This window comes from Salmo trutta, chromosome 10 (genome assembly GCF_901001165.1).
Source record: "Salmo trutta chromosome 10, fSalTru1.1, whole genome shotgun sequence".
NCBI classification, from domain to species: Eukaryota; Metazoa; Chordata; class Actinopteri; order Salmoniformes; family Salmonidae; genus Salmo; species Salmo trutta.
The window spans coordinates 15656084-15674487 of record NC_042966.1 but is presented as its reverse complement, the minus strand read 5'-3'; the positions used below and the strand labels follow the sequence as shown (position 1 = coordinate 15674487).

At 46.6% G+C, this 18404-nt stretch overlaps 1 protein-coding gene across 1 annotated transcript in view; it reads left to right on the top strand.

The window, feature by feature from the left end:
* The window catches only part of LOC115201213 (neurotrypsin), a 30897-nt gene extending 23171 nt beyond the window's left edge, over positions 1-7726 (top strand). The window contains exons 4-14 of the mRNA XM_029764644.1: positions 1786-1924; positions 2094-2272; positions 2376-2523; positions 2662-2840; positions 2960-3101; positions 3335-3558; positions 3678-3819; positions 5628-5915; positions 6003-6125; positions 6326-6597; positions 6779-7726. Of these exons, the coding sequence (XP_029620504.1) occupies positions 1786-1924; positions 2094-2272; positions 2376-2523; positions 2662-2840; positions 2960-3101; positions 3335-3558; positions 3678-3819; positions 5628-5915; positions 6003-6125; positions 6326-6597; positions 6779-7410 (2468 nt within the window). The 3' untranslated portion in view covers positions 7411-7726. The remainder of the gene's footprint in view (positions 1-1785; positions 1925-2093; positions 2273-2375; positions 2524-2661; positions 2841-2959; positions 3102-3334; positions 3559-3677; positions 3820-5627; positions 5916-6002; positions 6126-6325; positions 6598-6778) is intronic.
* Positions 7727-18404: the final 10678 nt, after the last annotated feature.

Below are 18404 nucleotides of genomic sequence, written 5' to 3'. Positions count from 1 at the left end.
CAATGAAGGTCCCCAAGAACACAGTGGCCTCCATCATTCTTAAATGGAAGAAGTTTGCAACCACCAAGACTCTTCTTAGAGCTGGCCGCCCGAACGAACTGAGCAATCGGGGGAGAAGGTGTTGGTCAGGGAGATGTTACATATCTGGCATTACTCATCTCAAATGTATACACTGTATTCTATACTATTCTACGGTATCTTAGTCACTTAATGTTTACATATCTTGCATTACTCATCTCATATGTATATACTGTATTCTATACTATTCAACGGTATCTCAGTCACTTAATGTTTACATATCTGGCATTACTCATCTCATATGTATATACTGTATTCTATACTATTCTACAGTATCTTAGTCACTTAATAATGTTTACATATCTTGCATTACTCATCTTATATGTATAAACTGTTTTCTATACTATTCAACGGTATCTCAGTCACTTAATGTTTACATATCTGGCATTACTCATCTCATATGTATATACTGTATTTTACACTATTCTACTGTATCTTAGTCCACTCTGAGATCGCTCGTCCATAAGTATATAGTCTTAATTCATTCCTACTTAGATTTGTGTATTGGGTATATGTTGTGTAATTTGTTAGATATTACTTGTTAGATATTACTGCACTGTCGGAGCTAGAAGCACAAGCATTTCGCTACACCCACAATAACATCTGATAATCACGTGTATGTGACCAATAAAATGTGATTTGATTTGAACCAGATGGTCACTCTGACAGAGCTCCAGAGTTCCTCTGTGGAGATGGGAGAACCATCCAGAAGGACAACCATCTCTGCAGCACTCCACCAATCAGGCCTTTAGTGGCCAGATGGAAGCCACTCCTCAGTAAAAGGCACATGACAGCCCGCTTGGAGTTTGCCAAAAGTCACCTAAAGGACTCTCACACCATTAGAAACAAGATTCTCTGGTCTGATGAAACCAAGATTGAACTCTTTGGCCTGGCCTGAATGCCAAGCGTCATATCTGGAGTAAACCAGGCACCGCTCATCACCTGGCCTACACCATCCCTACGGTGAAGTATGATGGTGGCAGCATCATGTTTTTCAGCGGCAGGGACTGGGAGACTATTCAGGATCGAGGGAAAGATGAACGGAGCAAAGTACAGAGAGATCCTTGATGAAATTCTGCTCCAGAAGACTCAGGACCTCAGACTGGGGCGAAGGTTCACCTTCCAACAGGACAACGACCATAAGCAAACAGCCAAGACAGCGCTGGAGTGGCTTCGGGACAAGTCTCTGAATGTCCTTTAGTGGCCCAGCCTGAGTTCAAACCCGATCTCTGGAGTGACCTGAAAATAGTTGTGCAGCGACGCTCCCCATCCAACCTGACAGAGCTTGAGAGGATCTGCAGAGAAGAATGGGAGAAACTCCCTCAAGAAGAGTCACGGTTGTAATTGCTGCCAAAGGTGCTTCAACAAAGCACTGAGTAAAGGGTCTGAATTATGTACATGTAATATTTCAGTTTTTTATTTTTAATAAATTAGTAAATGTTTATAAAAACATATTTTTGCTTTGTCATTATGGGGTATTGTGTGTAGATTGATGAGGGGAAAAAACAATTCAATCAAATTTAGAATAAGGCTGTAATATAGCAAAATGTGAAAAAAGTGAAGGGGTTTTGAAACTTTCCGAATGCATCATATATGACAAATAGCAAATAATTTGTACATAATATTTGGATTTGATGAGATACCTGTCATGTGTCTTTCTTCCAGATTGTTGATTGGCTGATGTACCTGTCTCTCTCCTTTTCCTAGGTGCAGCTCGGCTGGTGGGCGGGACATCGTCAGGAAGTGGACGTGTGGAGGTGTACCTGAATGGCCAGTGGGGGGCAGTGTGTGACTCTCATTGGACAGACAGAGATGCCAGTGTGATCTGCAGACAGCTGGGACTGGGGTAAGAGGGATGTGTGTGGTAGGAGTGTATATGTTTGAGCGTGCCTCCTCATCAAGATGGGCATTGTAGTATCGCAGCATTTCCATTTCATCTGTAAGATTGTGTGTGTGTGTGTGTGTGTGTGTGTGTGTGTGTGTGTGTGTGTGTGTGTGTGTGTGTGTGTCCTCAGTGAGATCGGCACAGCGTTGCAGCACTCCCAGTTCGGCTCGGGCTCCGGTCTCTTCCACTATGAGCGGCTGGGTTGCCGTGGTGATGAGAGCTCCATCAGCCAATGCCGGAGCAGGACATTTGTTACCGGGGATTGTAGCCATGGAAACGAGGCAGGAGTGGTGTGTGCTCCACCAGAAGGTCAGTAGAAAGTATCGGGAGCTAGAGAGAAGGAAACAAAGTGCATATTGTTACGTCTTGACCCTACTTAGCATCCATATTTGGTCATTGTTTCCTCCCTTAGGCAGTGGTCCTCCTCTACGATTGGTTGGAGGAGAGGAAGACTTTGAGGGGCGTGTTGAGGTATTCCATGGCGGTAGGTGGGGCTCTGTCTGCGATGACCAATGGGACGACAGAGATGCAGAGGTGGTCTGTCGACAGCTGGGCTTCGGGTGAGTGTGTGTGTTTACGCGCACACAAGAGAGAGAGCGAGAGAGAGGAGACAGAGGGAATCTGTAGTAGCATTTATACTCAGCTCGAGGAAGAGTCATTATTGTGGTTTTGACACATTGATGTACCCATGTGTTTAGGGGTGTGGCGAAGGCCTGGTCATGGGCCCACTTCGGACAGGGCTCAGGTCCCATTCAATTGGACGCCGTAAGGTGTACAGGAAATGAACTCTTCTTGGACCAGTGTCTTCATGGAGACTGGGAACAACACAACTGTGACCATATGGAAGATGCTGGGGTGTCCTGCAGCCCCTACACAGGTACACACACACACACACACACACACACACACACACACACACACACACACACACACACACACACACATACTGACAACAGATATAACATGCACACAAATGACTGTGTGTGTGTGTTCCAGACGGTGTGGTCCGGTTGGTAGGAGGAGACAGTCCATGGGAGGGTCGTGTGGAGGTGTTCCACTCTGGGGACTGGGGTACGGTGTGCGACGACCACTGGACTCAACAACACGCACAGGTGGTCTGTCGACAGCTCGGATACAGGTGTGTGGGTGTGTGTACTTTCCTTTGCAGACATGACCACACTTGGAAGAGACAATAGTGCCAGTGTTGAATTTCATTGTTGTTGATTCCTGTAACTAGGAAGTCTCCACTCTGTTCATGTTTTAAAGGTAGACTCAGTGATGTGACATCATCATAAATGTCAGAGCTTTATGGTAATCAACAACTACCAAGTTGTACCTTTAAATTGAAGTCATTTCGTGGTCCACCTCTAGTGGACATGCTGACGTGATGGCTGACAGAACGTTTGGCGAGGGTTCTGGGCTCATCCTATTGGACGATGTTCGTTGTGAGGGGACGGAGTCGTCCCTGCTGGACTGTCGCCATGGCATATGGGGTCGTAGCGACTGTTCCCATGGAGAGGACGTGGGCGTCCGTTGCAGGGCCGGCGCTAAAGAAGTTGAGACCAATGAGGTCCCGGCTGTTGCACCTGCCACAGGTGAGCCTGACAATATGGCCAAACTTCCATCCAGACCTTTTTTCTGGGGCTCAGTTACTACTTTGAACAAGCATGCTTTCAAAGAAATATGTGATTTGTATAATGTCTGTGTGTCGCAGGTCCCCTGGTGCGTCTGGTAGGGGGTGGTAGCCATAAGGAAGGTCGTGTGGAGGTGTATCTCCATGGAGACTGGGGAAGTATCTGTGACTCAGGCTGGAGCAACCTGAACGCCGTCGTGGTCTGCAGACAACTGGGCCACAGGTGAGTGTGTGCGTGTCTGTGTGCTTTAGTGTGCACAGACCTACAGTTGAAGTCAGAAGTTTACATACACCTTGGTCAAATACATTTAAACTCAGTTTTTCACAATTCCTGACATTTATATCTAGTAAAAATTCCCTGTGTTAGGTCAGTTAGGATCACCACTTTATTTTAAGAATGTGAAATGTCAGAATAATAGTAGAGAGAATTATTTATTTCAGCTTTAATTTCTTTCATCACATTCCCAGTGGGCAAGAAGTTTACATACACTCAATTAGTATTTGGTAGCATTGCCTTTAAATTGTTTAACTTGGGTCAAACGTTTCGGGTAGCCTTCCACAAGCTTCCCACAATAAGTGGGAAGCTTGTGGAAGGTGAATTCTGACCCATTCCTCCTGACAGAGCTGGTGTAACTGAGTCCGTTTTATAGGCCTCCTTGCTCGCACACGGTTTTTCAGTTCTGCCCACAAATTTTCTATAGGATTGAGGTCAGGGCTTTGTGATGGCCAATCCAATACCTTGACTTTGTTGTCCTTCAGCCATTTTGCCACAACTTTGGAAGTATGCTTGGGGTCATTATCCATTTGGAAGACCCATTTGCGACCAAGCTTTAACTTCCTGACTGATGTCTTGAGATGTTGCTTCGATGTATCCACATAATTTTCCTACCTCATGATGCCATCTATTTTGTGAGTGCACCAGTCCCTCCTGCAGCAAAGCACCCCCACAACATGATGCTGCCACCTCCGTGCTTCACAGTTGGGATGGCGTTCTTTGGCTTGCAAGCCTCCCCCTTTTTCCTCCAAACATAACGATGGTCATTATGGCCAAACAGTTCTATTTTTGTTTCATCAGACCAGTGGACATTTCTCCAAAAAGTACAATCTTTGTCCCCATGTATAGTTGCAAACCGTAGTCTGGCTTTTTTTAAGGCGGTTTTGGAGCAGTGGCTTCTTCCTTGCTGAGTGGCCTTTCAGGTTATGTTGATATAGGACTCGTTTTACAGTGGATATAGATATTCTTGTACCTGTTTCCTCCAGCATCTTCACAAGGTCCTTTGCTGTTGTTCTGGGATTGATTTGCACTTTTCGCACCAAAGTACATTAATCTCTAGGAGACAGAACGTGTCTCCTTCCTGAGCGGTATGATGGCTGCGTGGTCCCATGGTGTTTATACTTGCGTACTATTGTTTGTACAGATGAACGTGATACCTTCAGGCGTTTGGAAATTGCTCCCAAGGATGAACCAGACTTGTGGAGGTCTACAATTTGTTTTCTGAGGTATTGGCTGATTTCTTTTGATTTTCCCATGATGTCAAGCAAAGAGACCCTGAATTTGAAGGTAGGCCTTGAAATACATCCACAGGTACACCTCCAATTGACTCAAATGATGTCAATTAGCCTATCAGAAGTTTCTAAAGCCATGACATAATTTTCTGGAATTTTCCAAGCTGTTTAAAGGCACAGTCAACTTGTATGTAAACTTCTGACCCACTAAACTTGTGATACAGTGAATTATAAGTGAAATAATCTGTCTATAAACAATTGTTGGAAAAATTACTTGTGTCATGCACAAAGTAGATGTCCCAACCGACTTGCCAAAACTATAGTTTGTTAACAAGACATTTGTGGAGTGGTTGAAAAACGAGTTTTAATGACTCCAACTTAAGTGTATGTAAACTTTCGACTTCAACTGTATGTGTTGAAGTAATTGTGTATATTCAGTCTATGCAGCATTTTCAATGTTTCTTATCAATTATCTCTGTCTTTCATCCCCACACTCCCACCCTTTCTCCTCCCCCTCTCCCTCAGTGGTCATGCGGTAGTGGTGGGTGGGTTCGGTCGGGGAAAGGGTCCTGTCCACCTGGACCAGGTGAGGTGTAGGGGGAAGGAGGACTTCCTAGGGGAGTGTCCATCTCTGGGCCGGAGCCCTGAGGGCTGCAGACAGAGAGAGGATGCAGCAGTGAGCTGTGACCCCGCCCCCCAGGCAACAGAGGGCCAAGTCAGGCCAAGTGAGCGCACCTGTGGCGTGAGGAAGGTTGTGGAGGAAGGGAACGAGAGGAAGAGTGGAGTGGGAGGAGGTGGAGAGAATATACTCGGGTAAGAGATGCTTTACCTACGGTTCAGATGTGCAGTACGGTATATCATACATGAGAACACATATACACATGTCCCCCTCTCCTCTAGGACGTCATGGCCGTGGCAGGTGTCAGTGTGGTTGGGTTCTGAGGGGAAAGATGGCCATCCTATTTGCAGCGGTACTCTGATCTCTCCCTGCTGGGCCCTCGCCTCCGCTCACTGCTTCACCAGGTGAGAGCACTTCTCCTTTGTCTTTTCTCCGCTCTTTTCCTGACATTTTGTTTGCTCACTAGTTTTTGTTGCTCACGTCTTCTTTCTCTGCCTACATTTCTCCCCATCCAATTATCTGTCCCCCTTTTCAAAACACTTACTCCCCCTATCTCTCCCTTCGTCTCTCTCTCTCGCTCCATCCCCCTCCCTCCATCCTCTAGGTTTGGTATTGACCCGTCCCAGTACGTTGTGCGTGTGGGGGGTTCTGACCGAACTCTGACCCTGGAGAAAGTGGTGGTCCACAGGAAGTTCAGGTCAGATCAGGGCCCTGGGGGTCATGACTTGGCCCTGCTGAGGGTGCCCAGCCCCAAGGGTCACTGTTTGACTTTTGACCCCCACACCAATGCTGCCTGCCTCCCCACCCTGGACACTGCGGGTGGCAAGACCCCCTCCTCCTGCATCGCTGCGGTTACCGCAGGCTGGGACGGCCCAGGTACGCCTCACCTTACACTCCCTCAACTCTGATCTCTCAACTACAACCTCTGAGGATATTGATTTGTGGTTTAGCATTGCCAACTTCTTTCTCTCTCCTTCCTTCCTACTGTACATCCAGTCTCCCCATTCGCTCACAATCTCTTACTCTTCCTCCAACCACTCCCCTTGTCCCTTCACAGATGCTGTGCTACAGTCCTGGGTACCCCTCCTGTCGTCATGGCAGTGTAAGAAGCGTTATGGGGATGGTTACTCCTCCCATGGCACGCTATGCGCCGGCAGCCCCCCCGACACACGCCGTCTCCACAAGAACAACGGTTGCCAAGGCAACTGGGGTGGCGGGCTGGTGTGTCAGGGAGACGGGGGGCGATGGGTGTTGACCGGGATTGTCTCTGGGGGTTACGGTTGCAGCGACCCCTCAACCCCGGCACTCTACACACGGGTCGGCCGGTTCCGGCGCTGGATCGAGGAGGTCACACACATACACACACAACAGCAGGAGCAGAACACACACAGTCAGGAGCACGAGGAGCTCACACACACGGAGGAGCGGAGCATACTCCCATACGTTTATGACGAGCTGCAACACACACACTCCCAAGAGCAGAGCACACACACTAATGATCAATTCATACACACACAGCACAACAATATCCATACACACGATCACAATGGGCATAAACACGCTCACGATCTGCAAAGCAACACTCACAATGAGCTCAAACACACACACAATCAGCACGCACATACACACATGCACGATAAACACTCCCAGACCCGCGAAGCTGTAACCCACACACACGCCCTGGTTTGATCAAGGACACGCCATTGGCTCACCGGCCGTGCCATGTGACTTTCCGAGGAAGAGGAGGAAGAGTGGATGATAATGGAGGAAGAGGAGGAGGACATGTTGGAAAAGTAGGAGGGGGAGAAAGAGGAAAAAGACAACAAGAGAATAGGAGAGATCCTCCTCTCCCTCTGCCTCCTGACCTAGACGATGTAAACATCTAATATTCATGTCAACTCTGTCTGATTATGATCATAACATAGCTGTGGTGTGTGTGTGTGTGTTACACTAGCTGTGGGTTGTGTGTGTTACACTAGCTGTGGGTTGTGTGTGTTACGCTAGCTGTGGGTTGTGTGTGTTACGCTAGCTGTGGGGTGTGTGTGTTTTACGTTAGCTGTGGGGTGTGTGTGTTACGCTAGCTGTGGGGTGTGTGTGTTTTACGTTAGCTGTGGGGTGTGTGTGCTACGCTAGCTGTGGGGTGGGGGTGTGTGTGTGTGTGTGTGTGTGTGTGTGTGTGTGTGTGTGTGTGTGTGTGTGTGTGTGTGTGTGTGTGTGTGTGTGTGTTACGCTAGCTGTGGGGTGTGTGGGTTACGCTAGCTGTGGGGAGTGTGTGTTACGCTAGCTGTGGGGTGGGTGTGTGTGTGTGTGTGTGTGTGTGTGTGTGTGTGTGTGTGTGTGTGTGTGTGTGTTACGCTAGCTGTGGGGTGTGTGTGTTACATTAGCTGTGGGTTGTGTGTGTTACATTAGCTGTGTGTGTGTGTTACGCTAGCTGTGGTGTGTGTGTGTGTGTGTGTGTGTGTTACGCTAGCTGGGGTGTGTGTGTTACACTAGCTGTGGTGTGTGTGTGTTACACTAGCTGTGGTGTGTGTGTTACACTAGCTGTGGTGTGTGTGTTACGCTAGCTGTGGTGTGTGTGTGTTACACTAGCTGTGGTGTGTGTGTGTGTTACACTAGCTGTGGTGTGTGTGTTACGCTAGCTGTGGTGTGTGTGTTACACTAGCTGTGGTGTATTTGTGTTACGCTAGCTGTGGGGTGTGTGTGTTACACTAGCTGTGGTGTGTGTGTGTGTGTTACGCTAGCTGTGGGGAGTGTGTGTTACGCTAGCTGTGGTGTGTGTGTGTTACGCTAGCTGTGGTGTGTGTGTATGTATGTGTGGTGTGTGTGTGTGTGTGTTACGCTAGCTGTGGGTTGTGTGTGTTACGCTAGCTGTGTGTGTGTGTTACGCTAGCTGTGGGGTGTGTGTGTTACGCTAGCTGTGGTGTGTGTGTGTGTTACGCTAGCTGTGGTGTGTGTGTGTGTTACGCTAGCTGTGGTGTGTGTGTGTGTGTGTGTGTTACGCTAGCTGGGGTGTGTGTGTGTTACGCTAGCGGTGGTGTGTGTGCTACGCTAGCTGGGGTGTGTGTGTGTTACGCTAGCTGTGAGGTGTGTGTTACGCTAGCTGTGTGTTGTGTGTGTTACGCTAGCTGTGTGTTGTGTGTGTTACGCTAGCTGTGTGTTGTGTGTGTTAGGTTAGCTGTGGGTTGTGTGTGTTACGCTAGCTATGGGGTGTGTGTTACGCTAGCTGTGTGTTGTGTGTGTTACGCTAGCTGTGTGTTGTGTGTGTTACGTTAGCTGTGGGTTGTGTGTGTTACGCTAGCTGTGGGGTGTGTGTGTGTTACGTTAGCTGTGGATTGTGTGTGTTACGCGAGCTGTGTGTGTGTTACGCTAGCTGTGGGTAGTGTGTGTTACGCTAGCTGTGTGTGTGTGTGTTACGCTAGCTGTGGTGTGTGTGTGTTACGCTAGCTGTGGGGAGTGTGTGTTACTCTAGCTGTGGTGGGTGTGTTACGCTAGCTGTGGTGTGTGTGTGTTACGCTAGCTGTGGATTGTGTGTGTTACGCTAGCTGTGTGTGTGTTACGCTAGCTGTGGGTAGTGTGTGTTACGCTAGCTGTGTGTGTGTGTGTTACGCTAGCTGTGGTGTGTGTGTGTTACGCTAGCTGTGGGGAGTGTTTTACTCTAGCTGTGGTGGGTGTGTGTGTTACGCTAGCTGTGGTGTGTGTGTTACACTAGCTGTGGGGTGTGTGTGTTACGCTAGCTGTCGGTTGTGTGTGTTACGCTAGCTGTGGGGTGTGTGTGTTACGCTAGCTGTGGATTGTGTGTGTTACGCTAGCTGTGTGTGTGTGTTACGCTAGCTGTGGGTTGTGTGTGTTACGCTAGCTGTGTGTTGTTTGTGTGTTTTACGTTAGCTGTGGGGTGTGTGTGTTACACTAGCTGTGGGGTGTGTGTGTCTGTGTGTGTGTTACGCTAGCTGTGGGTTGTGTGTGTGTTTTACATTAGCTGTGGGGTGTGTGTTTTACACTAACTGTGGTGTGTGTGTGTGTTACTCTAGCTGTGGTGTGTGTGTGTGTTACGCTAGCTGTGGGGTGTGTTTGTTACGTTAGCTGTGGGGTGTGTGTTACGCTAGCTGTGGTGTGTGTGTGTTTGTTACGTTATCTGTGGGGTGTGTGTGTGTGTTACACTAGCTGTGGGGTGTGTGTGTGTTACGCTAGCTGTGGGGTGTGTGTGTGTTACGTTAGCTGTGGGGTGTGTGTGTTACGCTAGCTGTGGGGTGTGTGTATGTTACCATAGCAGTGGGGTGTGTGTGTGTTACGCTAGCTGTGGGGTGTGTGTGTGTTACGTTAGCTGTGGGGTGTGTGTGTTACGCTAGCTGTGGTGTGTGTGTGTGTTTCGCAAGCTATGGGGTGTGTGTTTGTTACTTTAGCTGTGGGGTGTGTGTGTGTGTGTGTGTGTGTGTGTTACATTAGCGTTTGGGTGTGTGTGTTACGCTAGCTGTGGGGGCTGTGTGTTACGCTAGCTGTGGTGTGTGTGTGTTACGCTAGCTGTGGGGTGTGTGTTTGTTACTTTAGCTGTTGGGTGTGTGTGTTACGCTAGCTGTTGGGTGTGTGTGTTACGCTAGCTGTGGGGTGTGTGTTTGTTACTTTAGCTGTTGGGTGTGTGCGTTACGCTAGCTGTGGGGTGTGTGTGTTACTCTAGCTGTGGTGTGTGTGTGTTATTTTAGCTGTGGGGTGTGTGTGTGTGTGTGTGTGTTACACTAGCTGTGGTGTGTGTGTTTGTTATGCTAGCTGTGGGTGTGTGTTACACTAACTGTGGTGTTTGTGTGTTACGCTAGCTGTGGTGTGTGTGTGTGTTACGCTAGCTGTGGGTGTGTGTGTTACTCTAGCTGTGGGTGTGTGTGTTACGCTAACTGTGGTGTTTGTGTGTTACGCTAGCTGTGGTGTGTGTGTGTGTGTGTTACGCTAGCTGTGGTGTGTGTGTGTGTGTTACATTAGCTGTGGGGTGTGTGTGTTACGCTAGCTGTGGGGTGTGTGTGTTTTACGCTAGCTGCGAGGTGTGTGTGTGCTACGCTAGCTGTTGGGTGTGTGTGTTACGCTAGCTGTGGGGTGTGTGTGTTACTCTAGCTGTGGTGTGTGTGTGTTATTTTAGCTGTGGGGTGTGTGTGTGTGTGTGTGTGTGTTACACTAGCTGTGGTGTGTGTGTTACACTAGCTGTGGGTGTGTGTGTTACGCTAACTTTGGTGTTTGTGTGTTACGCTAGCTGTGGTGTGTGCGTGTGTTACGCTAGCTGTGGTGTGTGTGTATGTGTTACATTAGCTGTGGGGTGTGTGTGTGTTACGCTAGCTGTGGTGTGTGTGTGTTACATTAGCTGTGGGGTGTGTGTGTTACGCTAGCTGTGGGGTGTGTGTGTGTTACCCTAGCTGTGAGGTGTGTGTGTGTTACGCTAGCTGTGGGGTGTGTGTGTTACGCTAGCTGTGAGGTGTGTGTGTTACACTAGCTGTAGGGTGTGTGTGTGCGCGTATGGGTGCAATATGTGTGTGTGTGGAGGGGAGCTGGGATGCTGTATTGATCATTTGTAGCTGGACAGCATGTCTTTTCTCTGACAGTGGGGTTGGCTTTTTTATGATTGGTCTTGTGATGCCCTATTTAAATGTAAAGTCCATCCAGACTGTTCGGCTATTCCTTAACCAGTGGTAAAAAAATGCTGGTCTTCAAAGCTGTTCTGGACTATCTAATACGACTGTTGTATTTCTGAAGATGCTATTTACTCTACCTTGGAAATGGACTGGACTTTCTCTCCTTTCAAATAAACTGGACATTCTTGGGAGCTTAAAGTCAGACTTGAAGTGTGGGCCAGTAACCTGAGCTTAATGCTTCCAGTTCCTAGATTGCATCTGCCGTTGTGCCCTTGAGCAAGACGCTTTACTGTTAGATCAAATTGCTCCAGGGATTTTGCATTGTGGGCAGTGGTAGTTCTAAACCATTTCAACTGGGGGGGGGGGGGGGGGCAAGCTGGGGCCAGTTGTACTGTTAGAGGGGCCAGTTACATTAGACGTTATTGTTGTCATATCGTTTTCTTCACTGCATTTCAGGCATTAGCAGGCAAAAGACCATGTTCATAATCATCATCGTTGCCACTGTCTAATAACGGATGTAAAAAAAGAACGATAGCAAAAATGTGTTATGTAAAAATTATTTAATGCTCCACATTTAGGGGGGCCACATGGAGGTCCAAAATTGTTGTCACAGGGGCACCCCCCCCCCAGAACCGCTAGTGACTGTGGCATACCCTGTGCCTCTCAACCGCACTGCAACATCACAAAAAAAGGACAATACAATTCTAAGCTACTGTACTTTACTCTGTTCTACTCCTAATGTACTATGTTCTTCTCTCTCCTGTCAAAGCCATAGAGCCAAGGGATAGATGGATCATATTCATTATTTTCTACTGAGCTCCCTGAACTGTTCGAGTTGTTAACATTGTCTGTAAATAGTTCTGATTGTTTGTGTGTTGCATTAATTATTGTCTGATTCCGATGGCCAAACAGTTAGACTTCCTGTAGTTGAATGTTCCTGTCTCTGAGCGAATGTGTGTGATCTAACCAGTAGACGGCTATATTGTCGTATATTCAGAGCCATAGTTTATCGTACGCTTGAGGGAGAAGTTGTCCCTAACCACAGATCTAGGATCAGATTAGCCAACTCCGAAGCTTAGGCATTTGGGAGGATACAAAAAGATATGACCCAGAAGCAGTGGTTAGGGCCAATAGCTCCCAATCCCAGACAGTATATGACCATGATTGTTTTGTTTTTGTTTTTTTACTGGATGGACTTCCTCAGTCGTGTGCTGTGCCCTGGTGTTGTGTAGCATATTGTATTCTATAACTAATTGTTTCTCTCAAACAGGAAATGCTCCTATGCCTCTTTTTTAATCCTCAACAGACGCCTACCTATCCAGTAACATGATGTGGTAAATACTATATAATCGTTTCATGAAACTCCTCCCTGATGTTTGAATAAAACACTGTCCAGAGGAATCATATTAAGTCAATGTAAATATTTCCATAGCTGGACATATTCCACCAAACCCACATTGCATACTGTACACAGTGTCTGTGAGCACATAGGCAGCAGTAGTTTGTAAACACAGACACTGCGTAAACAATGATTTTGTGGGTTTGATTGAATCCCGGCCAGAGGATTTATGTCTCTGTTTAACGCTGTGAAGAGTCTGACTGAGTAGAAATGTAGAACTGTCTTACAGCCATCTGTGTGTTCCTCTGACGGGTCTGTCTCTGTACTGAAACATGGTGGACTATTAAAAGAGAGCAGGTCCTGTGTTGGTCTCGACGTGGACTTTTCTTTAATAAAACAGCTGCTTGATGGGTAGGTCCTGTGTTGAGCTGTATGTGGCTGTACTGGTCCTTACCTCATAGTAACACCTGGGGGGGAAACTGTCCCTTTAAGAGCAGGAGTTGAGTGACACCAATTAGCTAAAAGTGTGAATGAGTGGGTTACAGTGGCGAAAAAGAAAGGAAAGTTGTGGTGGAAAATAGGAAACCCCTACACTCGTTTTTAGTCGGAGTGATGGTTTTGGACCAATGTAACCTGGGAGATCCTTTTGAAGTCTAGTTAAATGTCATTGATGCGTTGGGTGACGTGGCATCAGTGAGGGTCACAAAAAGTGGCCTTATTTTGATTTTATGTGTGTCTGCGGAGCAGAAGAGTCATACATTGGGCCTCAAGAAGATATATGAGTGGAATGTTTTGTGTATGGCTCTTAAAAAGCAGAGCGCCTATAAAGGGGGTTCTCTCTGGGCCGGCCTATAAAGTTTGAAGATGTAACACCTTAGGAAGTAGGTGGAGTGGTTGGCACAGGCTGACTGACCCGTATGGTAGATAGAGTGAATAAATTAATTTTATCCATGTACAGTTGAAGTCGGAAGTTTACATACACCTTAGCCAAATACATTTAAACTAAATGTTTCACAATTCCTGACATTTAATCCTAGTAAAAATTCCCTGTCTTAGGTCAGTTAGGATCACCACTTTATTTTAAGAATGTGAAATGTCAGAATAATAGTAGAGAGAATGATTTATTTCAGTATTTATTTTATCACATTCCCAGTGGATCAGAAGTTTACATTCACTCAATTAGTATTTGGTAGCATTGCCTTTAAACTGTTTAACTTGGGGTCAAACGTTTCGGGTAGTCTTCCACAAGCTTCCCACAATAAGTTTGGTGAATTTTGGCCCATTCTTCCTGAAAGAGCTGGTGTAACTGAGTCAGGTTTGTAGGCCTCCTTGCTCGCACACGCTTTTTCAGTTCTGCCCACAAATTTTCTATAGGATTGAGGTCAGGGCTTTGTGATGGCCAATCCAATACCTTGACTTTTTTGTCTTAAGCCATTTTGCCACAATTTTGGAAGTATGCTTGGGGTCATTGTCCATTTGGAAGACCCATTTGCGACCAGGCTTTAAGACATCAGTCAGGAAGTTGAGATGTTGCTTCAATATATCCACATCATTTTCCTTTCTCATGATGCCATCTATTTTGTGAAGTGCACCAGTCCCTCTTGCAGCAAAGCACCCCTACAACATGATGCTGCCACCCCCATGCTTCATGTTTGGGATGGTGTTCATCAGCTTGCACGCTTCCCCATTTTTCCTCCCATCTTAACGATGGTGATGATGGCCAAACAGTTCTATTTTTGTTTCATCAGACCAGAGGACATTTTTCCAGAAAGTACAATCTTTGTCCCCAAACTGTAGTCTGGCTTTTTTATTGCGGATTTGAAGCAGTGGCTTCTTCCTTGTTGAGCGGCCTTTCAGGTTATGTCGACATAGGACTCGTTTTACTGTGGATATACATACTTTTGTACCTGCACTTTTCACACCAAAGTACGTTCATCTCTAGGAGACAGAATGCTTCTCCTTCCTGAGTGGTATGGCGGGTGCGTGGTCCCATGGTGTTTATACTTGCGTACTATTGTTTGTACAGATGAACGTGGTACCTTCAGGCGTTTGGAAATTGCTCCCAAGGATGAACCAGACTTGTGGAGGTCTACAATTATTTTTATGAGGTCTTGGCTGATTTCTTTTGATTTTCCCATTTTCCCACTGAGTTTGAAGGTAGGCCTTGAAATACATCCACAGGTACAATTGACCCAAATTATGTCAATTAGCCTATCAGAAGCTTCTAAAGCCATGACATCATTTTCTGGAATTTTCCAAGCTGTTTAAAGGCACAGTCAACTTAGTGTATGTAAACTTCTGACCCACTGGAATTGTGATACAGTGAATTATAAGTGAAATAATCTGTCTGTAAAGAATTGTTAGAAAAATGACTTGTGTCATGCACAAAGTAGATGTCCCAACCGACTTGCCAAAACTATAGTTTGTTATTAACAAGAAATTTGTGGAGTGGTTGAAAAATGAGTTTTAATGACTCCAACCTCAGTGTATGTAATCTTCCGACTTCAACTGTATGAAGAGTCTCTCCCTTCTCATGTTGGGCTATACTGTATGAGTTGGGCTATATGAGATTTGGACATGTGTCAAGTGTATGCAGACAGGAAGAGTATCGAATGCCAGTGGAGGTTAGATATTGCAATTGTGGCTGCCAACACGCACACAAATTTCTGGATTGCACTGTTAGGGTAAAGGAGACAGAGGTGGCACAAGTAAGGGCTGTCCAGCGTGTCGCCTATCTGGAGGCGGTGAGAATAGTGGAAGGAGCGAGTAGAGCTGAAGACGCAATGGTAGTAGAGCCTACACCAGTGACTGTTTCTCAGCAACCGAGGGATCCTGATATATTGCATGTTAAAAAGGTGGACGACATAACATTTATTGCAATGGTCATAACCTGCACAGCAGAAATGGCGTCCTCCAGTAGTCTCCTATCTGAATATCAGTTCCAGTGCTCTGTCTGTCTAGATGTGTTCACTGAGCCAGTCACCACGTCACCAGTCACCACATGTGGACACAACTTCTGCAAGGCCTGTTTTAGTGGATACTGACTTGTGCCAGTCTCCACTCTGTAAGTGGCCTTCGAACAAGAGACCATGGGCCCCGTTTCCCAAAAGTATCTTAAAACTAAGTTTGTCGTTAAAAATCATCCTTTGGTTCTAAGTTGAACATAGTTTTAAGATGCTTTTGGGAAACGGGGCTCTGATCTCAGTGTATACAGTTGCTTTGCTGAGATTGCTGCTCAGTTCAGGAAGTCAGTTTAAGTGTAATTGAAAGCTCCCAGTAGCCCGGACCAAAGCCTTGCCAAGCCTGGAGAAGTACCCTGTGACGTCTGCACTGGAACAAGGTGCAAGGCCCTGAAGTCCTACCTGGAGCGTCTGACCTCTTTCTGTGAAATTCACCTGCAGCCTCATCAGAGAGTTGCAGGCATGAAGAGACACAAGCTAATTGACCCTGTGGAGAACCTGGAGACAGGATGTGTAAGAAGCACGACAGACTCCTGGAACTGTTCTGTAGGACCGACTAGACGTGTGCGTTTCAGTTCTGCACTGAGACAGACCACAAGACTCACCACACTGTCCTTATAGAGGAAGTTTGGCGAGAGGAAAGCTGAACTGGGGAAGTCGGAGGCACAGGCACAGCAGATGATCCAGAAGCGAATCCAGATGATTCAGGAGCTACTCCAGATGATTCATGAGCGACTCCAGATGAATCAGGAGATCAAACATTCAATAGCGCTCAGCAAGAGAGATGCAGAGAGAGAGAGAGAGAGATGACAGACAGCATGCAGGTCTTCACTTATCGGATGCACTCTATTGAGAAATGCCAGGCTAAATTCACTGAGGAGAAGCAGCTCTCACACACTAAGAACCACCTTCAGTTCCCCATCCCTGTGTACCCCTCCAAACACCAAGGACTGGTCTGCGATCAGTAATCACAGTGAGCTGTGTGTGGTGAATGTGAGGAGTTTTGAGGAGCTCTGTGTCTGAGCTGGAGGAGAAGGTGAGGAGAGCATTTCTTGAGCTTGGGGAGACTCTGGACCCTGATATAGCAAATACCTGGCTCATCCTATCCAGGGACAAGAAACAAGTGAGAACTGGAGCAGAATAAATAATCTCCCTGACAACCCAGAGAGGTTTGTTTGGAATCACTCTGTCCTGGGAAAGAAGGGCTTCTCAGGGAGATTCTACTATGAGGTGCAGGTGGAGGGGAATACTTGGTGGAGGTTAGGGGTGGCCAGAGAGTCCATTGACAGGAAGATGTATACTCAGAGCACTAAGAATGGATACTGGAATGTGGGACTGAGGGATGAGTATGAGACCTTCGGCTCTTCCCGTGTCACTTTCTTCTTGGCGAAGCCCCAGAAGGTGGGGGTGTTTGTGGATTATGAGGAGGGTCAGATCTCCTTCTATAATGTGGAGGCCAGGTCTCATATCTACTCTTTCATTGGCTACACCTTCACTGAAATTGGGTTAACTGATGAAAACTCATTGGTCATCTCCCCCGTCAGTCACATGGCCTAGTAATCTTGTTGAGAGGAGAACTGAAAATGTTCATCCTACATCATGTTCTGTTTGCCTAGCTATGTACACTGAGATCAAAACATTAGGAACATGACAGACTGACCTGGTGAATCCAGGTGAAAAATATGATCCCTTATTGATGTCCCTTGTTAAATCCACTTTAATCAGAGTAGATGAAGGAGAGGACAGGTTAAATAATTTTATTGCCTTGAGACATGGTGTGCCATTCAATGGGCCAGACAAAAGATTTAAATGCCTTTGAACCGGATATGGTAGTAGGTGCCAGGCACACCAGTTTGTGTCAAGAACTGCAACGCTGCTGGGTTTTTCACACTCAACAGTTTCCCATGTGCATCAAGAATGGTCCACCACCCAAAGGACATCCAGCCAACTGACACAGCTGTGGGAAGCATTGGATTTAACATGGGCCAGCATCCCTGTGGAACGCTTTCGACACCTTGTAGAGTCCATGCCCCGACGAATTGAGGCTGTTCAGAGGGGAAAGGGGAGCGCAACTCAATATTAGGACGGTGTTCCTAATGTTTTGTATTCTCAATGTATATCAAGATGTCTAACATTCATGGTAGACTGTTTAATCTAATGTGAAGGTTAAACAGAATAAATACTTGACTAAGCTGGTATCTAATTCTCTCTCTAAATATGTTATCTAATTCTACAGAATCATACATTCATCTGACAGAAAACGCGGGGTTTTCTGCATTTATTGACGCTGATCTGTTCCTCTAAGTACATGACGTGCTAACGCCCCCTTTTGGCCTCAGATAGAACAGTTCTTCAGTGGCTGACCTTGAGAGCTATATCTTAGCCCAGGGCACCAGGTCATATTGTACAATGACAATATGACTAAAGTTCCCTGTGGAGACCAGGGGTAATTCTCAATAGTCTTTCCTCTTGTACCCCCCCCCCAAACACACTTCTCTCTGTGATAGAATATAATACAGTAAAGTAGAGCAGGGAGTAGAATGAAGGGACATGTACTTTAATATCAATATCTAGTCAGTAAACAAGGAGAGTATTCAAGCTAAGTGTTAAGATTGGTGGAGGAGGACCCTCGGACCTTCTCTTTTCCTTCTGACATTTTGAGGCGGGAAGAAGACGAGATGAGAGACGAGGAATTGAGGAAAGACTTGAGAATGAGCTCAGGCTATCTATTCCCAGCTCATGTCTACATGATGTTTGTGACCTTTGAGAAGACAA